Here is a 13318-nt window from a genome sequence, read left to right on the forward strand (position 1 = left end):
GCTATTTACACTCCGCTGCAGACGCTTCTGTCAAAGGAGACGACGAGTAAATTTTTTTTGGTAACATATCATAAAAAAATGTGCACAAAATCTCACTTTTCAGCCAGTGCAGGAGCTCAGTCCACCTGCAGAGCAATCCATTGTATTGAGGGGTGGATTGCGGCTGTGATGATGTTGTCTGGAGTGTCTGGTCGGTCTTTGGGGAGCGTGTGTGTGTGTGTGTGTGTGTGTGTGTGTGTGTGTGTGTGTGTGTGTGTGTGTGTGTGTGTGTGTGTGTGTGTGTGTGTGTGTGTGTGTGTGTGTGTGTGTGTGTGGTGTGTGTGTGTGTGTGTGTGTGTGTGTGTGTGTGTGTGCGCTGACCCTCAGAGGAGAAGGAAGCAGCAGTTTAACGCCTCACTGGCTGAGCTGACAATGCTTCCAAACACTCACTCTGACATAAATAAGTCATTTTAGGAGGAAGCTGCCCCCCAGAGCCCTCTGTCTTTTAGCCATCTGTACGCCTCTCTCAATAGACTACAGAATGATCATGAGGAATTAACTACTAAAAAAGAAAATGAGAAAAAAAAAGCCTATTGATACTCTCTGCAAGCTTGTTGTGCCACGAGAGACATTCAGGACTCAAAGCGGCGCAAACAAGCAGGATGCAGTGTTGTTTACTGCAATGTGAGGAATATAAAGCATTGACATTATAGATGCATAAATAACAATTCAATGCCATTTTATTCACTGTGCTTCTGGAAGGAATCAGAAATCATGAGATATATTTTGCAATTCTAATTTTTACACTCAGTTCTCCATAAAATAAAACACTGGATGCAACATTTTATACATTCATGAAATCTGAAAGTTGCCCCCTGACTATTTCATGAAGAAAAATGTCATTTTGTAGAAGATCTTAACACACCTTTTATGTTGGGGGGGGAAAAATGCTAGGAGCCACATTTAATGGACATGTGGGTTTGGAATATCCTATTTCAGTTAAATGTGTTCAGCGTGGCCTCAAGCTCTATTTGCTCCCTATATTTGGCCATAACCCCCTCCACTGGTTTTTAGTGTTGTTTGACCCTGTCCTGTTCTTCCCAGGTGACCTCTCTATGCACGTCTGCTCAAATAACCCATCCACACTTGGTTAACTCGCTTGATTTGCTCCGAATCTGGATATGTTGTCTGGATGAGGAAAAACACATATTTATGTGTTAATGCATGCATGATACATTTACATCTGAATGCCTCACACACTGTTAACTACTCTCTGCCAGATGGAAATGACATCTGTACAGTGCAACTATTTTTAATAGAAAGTAGTTCAAGCCTGCTTGAAAAATGTACATCATAACATAACACATGTTCAAGATGTTAGGAAATTAAAGTTTAAAAAAAAATGCAGTCAAATTAAACTCTACCTTTATTACTTATAATTATATTTCAATGTGATATCTTATCGTCAATCTGCATCTAAATCTACCTCTAATCTCAAGGAAGGAAGGTTTATGAAGGCTGATTGTGGAACTTGATTGTGGAAGTGTCAGAGGATCTAGACTCTGGATAAAGTCACTGTATATTGAGTAGAAGTAATAGAGACATAGTTTTTTATGTAATTCACGTTTCCTTCTGGCTCATGATTTACCGACTGAATGTGTGTCACAGCCACATGAGTAGACCTGACACAATATCTACTTTTGTTGGACGATATATTGTCTCAGAAATAATCGCGATACACGATATTATTGTCATTTGAAGATCATTTTATACCACTGATATAATGATAATATAATAGTATAATAATGGTGGGATTGGAGAGTGGGGCTACACTGGGGGGGTGGGGTAAAAACACAGACTGTCATTATGGTTGGGGACAGAGTTATTTACCTTTAATTCTTCTACAGTCTCCACTCAGGTCTCCACTTAGTTCTGCCTAAAAAGTTGCTAGATTTATAACAAGTCTCTTTTTTAAGTCACTAAAGTAGATTAACAGCTGCCAGATGTTGTAAGAATGTGGCATATTTGGCAACAATGTCACTATGTGACATTTTAAAGCTGTCCAACATGATTAAAGGTCACCTAAGTTGGTTTTCTTCCCGCTATCTAAAGCTACCAATCAAAAGCTACAGACAGCCCCTTCCTCTATAAAGTGAGAATAAGTAGAGCCCATACAGCAGCAAAGCTTAGGGAGACAGGGAGACTCTCATGGGTCCGCTATGATGTGCAAGACCAGGGTAACCAACATCTGTAACCCAGTTAACTCAGCTACAGAAAAGTGGCTTACAAATGTCCTTACCTGTCTACATGTGACCTTCCGCTCACACAGCCCAGAACTGCCTTTGAGAGTATCCTACATGACTTCCATTGACCTGAGTTGGGTCATGTTTAAGTCAGCCTAATTTGCATACTGACATCAGATCACAATAAATTGAGATAAGGAGCTTTTGTGTCATTATCCATACCTCATCACCTGTCTGGGTGGAAACAAAGTCATTGTGTCACAGCATCATTAGTTAGTACACAGTCAGTATTTTCATCTGTCCTGTCAAATGTCAGCATCACATACCCACCAAAGTGCAACCACTGTCTTATTACAACATACACTTAGAAAAAAAGTCTTGTTTTTCATAATCATTTGCACCAATTTTCAGCATGAAGATGAACTCTTGAACTTGGGAGCACATATTTGTGATCAGATGTTCTTCACTCAAGGCTACTAGCTTTCTCTGCTTCTCATTCATGAATAAGCTTTTTTCACAACCACTATATGTCAAGGCTGTGATGTCATGAATCTCAGTAAAAGCAGATTCAATGCATCTGCATGATGTTGTAAATATTATATCCTTGAACTGCATGTAACATTACAGAAACACTATGTTAGACTGAACAAGAGGTTGTGATGTTTTTGTTGTCCAGGTCGAATAACATTCCATTTCAGCATCTCAATTTTGATCCGAGTGTCAAAATACTGAGAGATTATAAATGCCAGTTTTTACTTATTAATCATTTTACCCATAAAAGTGTACAAATGTTTCTACTTGGGTGGAATACATCACTAATATCTCCCTCTCTGCTCGTGATGCTCTGCTCTGTTGAAACACTGAGAGAAAAGTGAGTTATCACCAGCAATAGTCAAATCCTCTTCAACTCAAACTAAACCTAACCTTCACTGCTTTAATGAGCACAGAATGAATTCCTGACAAATTTCGGCACACTGGCGGGGTTCTGTGCCGCGCTGTCGTGCATCATCTCTACCGTTAGACCTTTTTTTTTATTTTGTTCGCTCTTCAAAAAGATGTCAATAGAGGCAGTGTCTGATTCTCTCTTCCTTTCTTCTTCTTGCAGCTTTCAAGAAAGAGGACAGCGGCTTTGATGAGGTAAGTTAAAAACAAGTGAATTTAAGGGAGCTTGTGACATCACTGGCCCAGTTTTAAGGGCTATACCAAAATGTTATATGCTGTATTTTTATACTAAAATGATTCATCAAGGTCTCGCTGGCCAGATGTTGTCAGGACGGACTGCATTGCAGCTGATTTTTTTTTTGGATGTGAATCCTGCTGTAACTCAGTGCATATGGTGTGTAATATATTCATGTGTGGAGCATGGTGGTTTTCCCTCTCATCTTAGAGACGTCCCTCAGGGTCGGTCGTCTTCATAAGACTTCTCTGGTCTGCCAAATGAGACACCACCAAATGCACCGACCAGATTCTCTCTGCATGACTATACCCAGAGCTCCAGATTTTGCCTCACAGCTGTCCCACAACAGTCTCCAAACATTGTGCCCAAACATCCCCCATGAGAGAAGTGATAGAATCTAGGCTTAAACATGCTGTAAGCACGGCCCAAATGAACGGCCTCTGAGTTAACAAAGCTCATACCAAACTCCTTTATAAAAAATACACAGTTTAAAATAAACATTGTTTGGTTTAAGGCAGCTACATGAATAAAAATAAAGTAATGTTAGGGGCCAGTGTTTAATTTAGCATGTTTTTTAGTTAAATGTGGACTTGTTTCATTTAAAATGTAATGTAAATGACTAGTTAACAAATGAAACATCACAAATCATTGGTATGTTAAATAGTTGTTTTTTTAAAATGGAGTTTTACTCTGGTCCACTTAACATTACTATAATGTGTTTGAAAAGAAATCTCTCATTTTAGTATTCTAGGTCACATAATGGGTTGCGTTGAATTTATGCATACAAACTGACAGAAATGTGGCTAAAATTCTAGTTGTGTGTATTTTATGGCGTTCCTATCTAGTACACACATTGAATACGACATTTGAGAGAAGGCAACTGTGATTTAAAGCTGTCTTAATCATTTTTGTTTGGCCACTTGGGGGCAGAACTTCACAGCACTGCACACCCGTTTGGTATAGTGGCCTTTCAAAGTTGCTATGGCTAATGTGCTAGCATTAGATGCCTTTTTAGCAAAATTAGGCTTAATTTGTAGTCCTGTTTCTGGCCTACAGAAGAATTTAAGACCAACATTACATCTGTTTTTCGGCTTTGTTTATTCTTAAGTTAACTCCTTAACTGGGGAAAATATCTGGCTATTTAGTTGCTAAGTGTTGCGCTATGATCACCAGTTAATCGCTAACTTTGTATGCCTGCTGTTTGGTGCTGGACAGGTAGGGTTAAATGGATTAATCAAAGATTTTTCACTGAAAACAGCTGCTTGCTGCTGCTGGAAACCAGGCTGAACCAAACACCAATGTAGTGTAGAGTCGGGCGATTCTTCAAGCAACACCTTTAGTCATTTGCCCAACTGTTTTTTATCAGATCAGATTACTGCAACGTCAGTGTGCAAGGAGATGTGGAGTCAAATTTGCAGCTCTAATACTGTAGGTTCAGACACATTTTACATGTTTTACATGAGGACTAAATAAATATTTCATAAGGCTTGAGTGGCCACTATGCCTCAATCTGGAAAATCAATTGAGAAACTATCAAGTAAATTCAATATTTGACAAGACAAGGCACTTCACCACAATGACGCAAAAAATCATATAAAAAGCCAGTATTTCTTTAAAGTGGTCATTGCAATAGAAATATTAAATACAACCAAAAAACTATGGGACCTTGTTATAAATGTACGCTAAAGGCATATGTTGTCATGTTGCCCAGCTCTAGAAGCTTAGCTGTTTAAACCAAGCCCCCCCTTTGTGGTAAGCTTTATTACATGTTGCCACAAGCTCATTAGTTTTTAATTTGTATGTCATTTTTATTGTCCCGGGAATGATGGTAATAGTTTGCAGGCCTGTATAACGTATCAATGTCTCTTACATGCTGTCTCAGTTTGCTGTACGCAGCTGGTTGATGAGGCAGTCAATAGATCTCAAAGCACTGGGTTACTTTGTTTGTATTAATAAGGAAATCCTGCTTGGTTGCTCTTTTTGAGGTAAAATAACAGTCTTTACTGTTCAGTAAATGCTAAACCTGAACCTAACTGCAGCTGGCTATCTAAAGCTCTTCATCCTTGTTGGAAGTCAACCGCATGGTTTCGGAGCTTTTGGAACCTTTCCAAGGTATTGTCTGCAAGAGGATTGTAGCATTGCTTAATGAATAAGTGATAAGCCACCAGAATGCTTTGTTTTGATGTTGCAGACAAGTTGCTGCTGCGGTTGGTTCGTTAGATTCCTTTATTCAATCTGTCGGATAGACCTGCTAAGATCCAGAGCTGTTCTTCAAGAGTCATATGAGGGCAAAACATTCATTGCTACTCTGATAATCAGACTTCATTTCCAGCCTCTTTATCATATGTCATTATTCATGTGAGCCATTTTCTTGTTTGTTTCATGAGTGGGTGAGATATCTGTCCCATTTATTTCATGTTCAGTCAATGTGGTAGCAGTTGCACTAGACCTTTTCATGTTAATCTAAGAAATATGGCCATTTAAGAGTTATTATTTCTTCATGTTGACTTGCAGCAACAGGCTAAGTTGATCTCATCCATTCTCTATTGTCGTGGCAATTTGTTAAACACCTCTCCCAATCACTGTCCACTATTCAGATTGTTGGTGTCACGATTCAATGCTAAATCAAGATTATTCTTGACTGAATAAAAAGAAGGGAGGCGCTATATTAAGTCTCTTGTTCCAGTGTACTGTGTTGATAAAGATAAATGGTCATGATGAAGGTCATTGTCTGGCAGTAAAAAGCAGAGAACAATGTAATGTCTGGAGCTTTTTGATTTGGAAAAGTTAACTGCAGTAATTGGGAAGCATCATACAGTCTTCTGCCTGTATGAGACTAATGAAATGAAAGTATCATTTACTGGTTAAATGCTTTTTGTGGAGCGTTCTGCTGTGTTATATATATAACATTGTATCCTCAGCAGTGGAGAGCTGTCTCTCTGCTTTGGCCTGCAAAGCTTATCTAAAATGTGGCCAAATGCTTGTCTTTTTTGTAAAGATAAACTACAAGATGTGTGAGCTGTATACTGTCCAGATGCTACACCCAAGGCTGGATTAGTACCCCCAAGGGCCCCTGGGCACTGAAGCTTATGCTAGTTGATAATTTTCCTACACACACAATTGATACAAAGTAACAACAGTACAATGTGGCCTGCTAACCAATCATCCATTGTCTAGCTATCAAATTGACAAATAAAATAGTCAATTGTGAGACTTAATTTTCTTGGAAACAACTTTACCAACTTTTATTCCGATTGGATAACGCTGCTTGGAGGGGGAAACCTTGTAACTCTATATTTCATTTGGATATACTAGGTTTCCGAAAGCGACGATAACTGTCAACAAAAGAGTGGGTCAAGCCTAGAAATTATAGAAACATAGAAATTCGGTATTATGATCTCCTTTGATTTTGAATTGATTCACAATTTCCAAAATTTCCATGGTGTAGCCATGGCCGGATCTGCCATACGGGTTATCAGGGCAAGTGTCCAAGGACCAATGAGCAGAAAGGGGCCCCTAAATGATGGCAGAAAAGATGGTGTCATATTTCTGTGTCTAGCTCCACAGAAATATGACACCATCATTTCTGCCATCATTGATCTGGCCATTGCTACACCATCATTGAGGTTGTGTTCCCCCTTTTTTGTAATGGCAACATAATGTCATTAACAACATAGAAAAAACATTTTTTGGAAATTGTATATCAATTCAAAATCAAAGGAGATCAGAATAGCAATGTATATGTGAATGGATTTTTTTTCACCCATGTCTAAATCATTACTATGCACAAATAATTACACTCAGCAGACCTGCCAAACTTTGGATTTGTCCACATGTCCACAAGGGTTGTGCATGGGGCTTTAGTAAGAGCCACAAGATACTCAAAAAAAAAAGTATGAGGGGTAGTTTCTTTTTTATTGCATTTCCAAAACCAAAAACACAGGAGCAAAAGTCTAAGGCATGTCCAACCAGCTATTACCGTGCATTAAATTGCACAGTATCACAAATGCATTGAATATGTTCCACAAACAGCGCAAAATAACATTAAAACAACATGACCGGGAAAAAAAGGCAATCCTGACAATATGATGATAAGGAGTATCAGCATCAATAAATCTGACATTAGCAACGTTGAAGTGAATACGTTTTTTGTGTGGTCTATAACATCCAAGTCTCATCTTCATGTCCCGCACTTCAGGACTCCTTTAGCTCCATCGGCATTCACGTGTCCCATATCCACCATAGCTGGAAGAGAACAGCGTGCTCTCATACTGCAGCCTCAGCTGTAGTGTGGTGCTGTGGTGTGGATAGGGGCAATGAGGAATGCTGCACTGTAAGATTTTCCCATTGAGGACTTTGGAGAAGTCGTTATTTTTGTTGGCACAGACACGTGAGAGCTCAGATATCATGGACGTCACTTATATTGGGCAACGGGGCTGTTTGTATAGTTCCGTGAGATTTATTTTGATAAGAAGATATAGCCCTCTGTTGTTGTTCAGTGAGAGGGACTTTTGCGGTGAAACAACGTGAAGCAGACCATTTCTAGAAGTCGATGCCATGGGAATTAGCTTGGGTCATTTGCTATAAATGGGCCTCACTGCTGAGGAAGAATGTAAAGAATCTGAGAGGGGAAAAAAAGACTCCTTCCTGTCCTGCAACATGATGTTTGCAAGAAACTGAATGATGGTCTACAAGAGATGTGCAGCCTGTGATTGTGTATATGCATGCATTCATTGCCTTTGTGTGTCTTAAGAAGGCAGACAAAGACAGAGAGCTTGTTTGCCCCATGTGTCTGTTGAACTGATTATCATCTATCATAGTGAATAGGAAACTATGTGTCTGTTTAAACCATAGAGATGGCTGGTTAGACTGAGCCTACATTCACACACCAGGAGAAGCAGAATTTCTCCTGTTTTTCTTGCATAGCTTTGATGTCATGACACAAAAAAAGAAATATGCGTTTATTGGCTTTGTGACGTTACATTTGATGGAACTTAATCTATTTATATGCTATAATGACAGTCTGTGTTTTTACATAAGCGTAGCTCCCACTCTCCAATCCCACCCCTCGCCCCCCTTGCGTTATTATGCTATTATATTATCATTATATCAGTGGTATAAAATGATCTTCAAATGACTATAATATCGTTTATAGTGATTATTTCTGAGACAATATATCGTCCAACAAAAGTAGTTATCATGACAGACCTTTTCATCAGGGCAGCATTGTTCTTTAACGTCTTCCAAAATGGATATCTGTTACAAAAGTGATCAATTTTAATGTTTTCTCACTGCTGTGGTAAAAGAAATAGCTCAACAATTAGGGGATCACACGTATTTTCTTTCTTGCCGAGATGTAGATGAGAAGATTAACGCCGCCTTACTTTGTCTGCGAGACTGGCTTTGTCTAAAGTCTGGAAAACTATACTTTGAAATGACCATGTAGTACCTCAAATGTTTGATCTGTACCCAAGCAGAAATGTAAAAACGTTAATGAGTGTTTTTAGAGGGAGTTACAGGCTTCATGTTGTTTATACAGTCACCCATCACTTAAGCAGCGCCCCTGATTGGTTGTCTAGCACCTCAGGGTGACGACCAGACAGCAAATCCCCATAAAACCTCAAATTGCAGTTCTAACATTCCTATTTGTGTACGATTAAACAAACGTGATACAACTTGTTAACCCATTATTGACTAATGACTGTATTTAGTATGTTAAGGAAAAGTGTCAGAATTATTTCTGTTAGTGGTGGAAACACAAAATTGTGACATGTGGCTACACATGACAGAATCAAACATTTTGATTTCACACGCTTTAATGATTTTATGACAAAAATAAATACATCAATTTACCATTTGACATGCTGGATATCAGATTTACACTGAATCAAAGCACGCTACTGAAATTGAAGTTGACCTGAATCAAATGGTACCAAACATTTGATAAAACTTCTGATATATATATTTTTTGAGATACAGCCATTTCTGTATCTCACTATATTTAGACATTAGTCACATGGGGTTACTCTTTTTACAATTTTTCACAGAACCACTTATAAAAATCATCATGGCATCATGATCACATGTTCAAAAAAAATATGCGCTCTTAATCACCAGATAGACTCAAGTAAGAATAAATTATAAAGAAGATTTTCCAAAGTGCTTTTAAGGAGAAATGATGAGAAATGTAGCTCCATGAGTGTCAGTTTACATGCATTTATATAGGGTTTATAGGTATAGCTGCATTCTGACTAACTAATGAGGTGTCTCAGCGACTACCACACACACACACACACACAGAGGAGGGGAGAATAAAGCCCAAAGCCAGACGCTTGTTTACATCTTTGGTGTTTGGTCTTTGAAATGCAGGTGTATTTTTATTCACATATGTGGTTTGTTGCAGTTGGCCACTGTCAGTCTTGCTGGCAGGCTCAGAGGAAGAGGAGCTATTGTCGAAACCTGACTGAGTCTAAAACCATTCACTGTTCAGGAGGTGATTGAATTGGTAACATCAGTTGAGAGGGCAGACATTTTTTATGGTGGGTGGTGACAGAGGACAGTGGAGATGAGGAGATGGTGGGAGTCTGGACAACTTGTCAGGTCATCAGCTAAATGTTGGAGCAGATGTGTTACTCTACAAAAAGAAACAAGTTGTGTCTAAGGCCGTGAAGAAAGGCAAGAGAGGTGTCAACTCCCTGATAAGGAGCTGTCACCAAGCTAAGAGCTGTTAGGGACTGTTGGTGATAGATTACATTGCTGTACAATTGCATCATTAAAGGGGTTGACATTAAATATTGCTTATAAAATATTGATTTGACCTACAGAACTATAAAATATTTAAGCATACATTTTTAAATGCATTGATTTTCAATTTTAAAGTCATATTTTGAAATGCAGTTGAATATAAGCTATAGAGAAAGATAGAGAAAGAAATGGAGTTAGAGTCAAACTCTAAATTAACTTTCAGTGTGGACATTAATGAATTACTGGTGAACTTGAGAGGTGTTGCTAGACATATTTTTGAACTATGGAATGAGTCAGGCTAGTTCATACTCACTGCTGCCAGGCTTTATGCTGGGTTAGGCTGAGCTAATTGTTTTCTGAATCTGCCTTCATACTTAACCTTCCTCCAGTGTTCTGGATGAATTTGACCCATTTAAAACTTTAATAAATCATACATATTGTGTTTTTCCTGTGGTTGACCCAAGGCCTCATGATTTCCTCCACACTAGAATTGCTGATCACCACTTTAATTGAATATCGAGTGGTTTTGTAAACATCGTTACACTTGTGGTGTTCCCGGTCAAAACTGACCGCCATAGGAAGTGAATGGGTAAAACTTAACTCTGTTCAACCATTACATAAAAAAAACCCATACACACACCCACTCATCCACACACATAAGCCCTCCATGTGAACTACTTCTTCCAGACTAAACTGTGTATCATATCTTCTCACAGACCCCATATGTAAAGCTTTATTTGCGCCTTCCTCTCATTTTACGAATGACGAGTTGACTGATTGGGTGATTTTCGGTCAGCGAGGCGCTGGACCATGTTGTTTGACACATTGTTTTATTAATTGTTAATATAAGAACAGTTAAAATAGACCGGTAAAATTTGTCCGTGAACACTTAAACGCAGATGTCAGAAATCCTCTTTTTTAAATTTATGCAAGCAAACAAGTACATTTCCCAACATATCAAAGTATTCTAGTAAAGTTAGGTAAGAAAGGTTTAGGCAAAAAGAGGAAGGGAATATAACTACATTTCAGATGTCATATTAGATGTTTAAAATGCCCATCCACCCACATCCACCTCCCCCTCCTCCTGAGAGGTTTTGTGGCACAGTAATAACACTGCGCCATGTTTGCCTTTGATTATTAGAGACAAATCCACTGGTCTCTGCCAGAAGAAGCAGCTTGTCAGAATAATGTGGATATAAGGTGTCAGTGTTCCATAAGCTCTATCCCAGGAGAAAACACTGTTCTGCCCCCAAATCTCTGACCAAGGAAGGAAGTCTTTGCACCCATGTGAGTCGTTGCAAGTGGATGAAAGATTTGAGAACATCCTGAGTCTCTGCCCCTTTGCCCTTCTCTCCCCTCGTCTGCCTCAACCTCTAATGGAAACAGATACTGAAACCTGACTGGCTTAATCTGAATCTCTGGCAAAAGTGCTTTAGTCGACAGAAAGAGCCAGTGGAGGTGTTTGATTATTGAGGGTAGCCTCTGTGCATATCTTTGTGTGTGTGTTGCTGTGCGATTTTATTGTCATTAAACAATATGCTGTCAGACAAATAGTCAATAACATTCAATTTAACCAAACTGTCAGGTTTTGTTAGAGGTTTTTGATTAGTTGACAGAAGATGATTGTTACTGAAGTAATGATTTTCTCATTAGCAAGCTTTGAGTCTTTGTTCTTTTTCTTTGGCACTCTCCATTTTTTCCCCCTGACTCTTTGTCGCTCTCCATTCTGTCTTTGTCATACTCAAACTTCATTATCTCTTCTCAGTCCAATTGGAGCTGAATAATTTCATGTGTTTGGTGTCAGAATCAAAAATTAATGCAATGAATGTGTTACTTAATTACTGGAAGTCCTTGGAGAATCTATTGAGAGCAAAACGCTGTCGTTAGTCCCAGGGATTGTAAATCATTGTGAACTCTGTGGGGTTTTTTCAATAAGAACAAAAAGAAAATCATTGCTTTCATGTCGGGATTCTTACTACACACATGGGTTGCTAGGTGTGAGCCAGGAATTATAATGTTCCATCTGCATTCAAAGTAGGATTAAACTAGACCCGAACGAATTCAACCTTGTCCATTTTTCATATTTTACTACCTTGAATTATCATTTCATACAATTTAACAGCCTATTTAAGACACTGCATTACATGAAAAGCTTATTTTTGACTGATACATCAGTTGAAACCTTGAAATTCCAAAGTCAAAGATCTCCCATGTACCTAGTGAACTGCCTTTACAACATAGAACTATTTGTATTTAGAGTGTGTTGCTGTATTGTCATCAGCATGGGTTAAATTTGTTGCTACGACTTTCAAGCGATTACAGAAATTAAGAAATAAAATCGAGGTGTGGGTGTCCTTGGACCAATATTGACTGAAACTGTTGCTTCACTTAAGATTTGCTTTCGTATTGAGCCAATGGGTCGACTGGTCAATACAAGAAAGTTGCTATAGAGTTGGGAAGCAAGAGGAGTTAATGATTTCTGGAGTTTTTTACCACTGTATATTCCTGTTTCATACTTTCTTCATGAATATATCTTCAAAGGTCGTCATCATAGAAACACAAGTCTTCTGGGTAATTTAGCTATGATTTATTGCAACTTTGTTTTCATATGTGTAGCTCTGGATATCGGTTGAGTCGGTCGTGATAACACCGTACTCCCCAACATTGTTCTTGAAATCACCAAACGTGGAGAGATCGCTAGAAACATGTCCAACAGGGAAAGACGATAAGACAGGAAACTAAGTAACTAACTAACTAATCAATTTTGCTGTATATTAGATAATTAGCTGCTGTATTTGAATGTAAAACTGGAAGTGGGAACACCATTATTGTTTGTACCAACAATAATGTTGGTGGTATGTGAGATTTAAGAAGGTGATTTTCCCCTTCTAGAATTAACCTGGAACTTTCATGTGGATACATAATCACATTTTTAGTGGCTTTAGACTTCAGACTGGGAGAGTCTCGATGTGAAAAGGAAAGATCATTAAACATAACATGGACTCTGCAGAAAACTTCCTTGAACCCTGGATACCTGAAACAACTACTCCCACTTCGTAACTCTTTAGTCCTGTGGCAGTAGGCGGTAATACTTGAAAGCGGATGCTCTCTTGGGTCCGCAAGGAACACGCAAACAGATTATAGAATTATCCATTTCTGTCCAACCTCCCACTCT

At 38.7% G+C, this 13318-nt stretch overlaps 1 protein-coding gene across 2 annotated transcripts in view; it reads left to right on the forward strand.

Annotated features, from left to right (window-relative positions):
- Window positions 1-13318, forward strand: part of cdk14 (cyclin dependent kinase 14) — a 157088-nt gene that overhangs the window by 6059 nt on the left and 137711 nt on the right. The window contains exon 2 of one of the 2 annotated variants that reach the window (XM_062422563.1): window positions 3328-3359. The exons of the other annotated variant lie outside the window; for it this stretch is intronic. Coding sequence (XP_062278547.1) covers window positions 3328-3359 — 32 coding nt within the window. The remainder of the gene's footprint in view (window positions 1-3327; window positions 3360-13318) is intronic. 2 annotated transcript variants of the gene reach the window in all.

Source organism: Scomber scombrus, chromosome 7 (genome assembly GCF_963691925.1).
Source record: "Scomber scombrus chromosome 7, fScoSco1.1, whole genome shotgun sequence".
Lineage (NCBI taxonomy): Eukaryota > Metazoa > Chordata > Actinopteri > Scombriformes > Scombridae > Scomber > Scomber scombrus.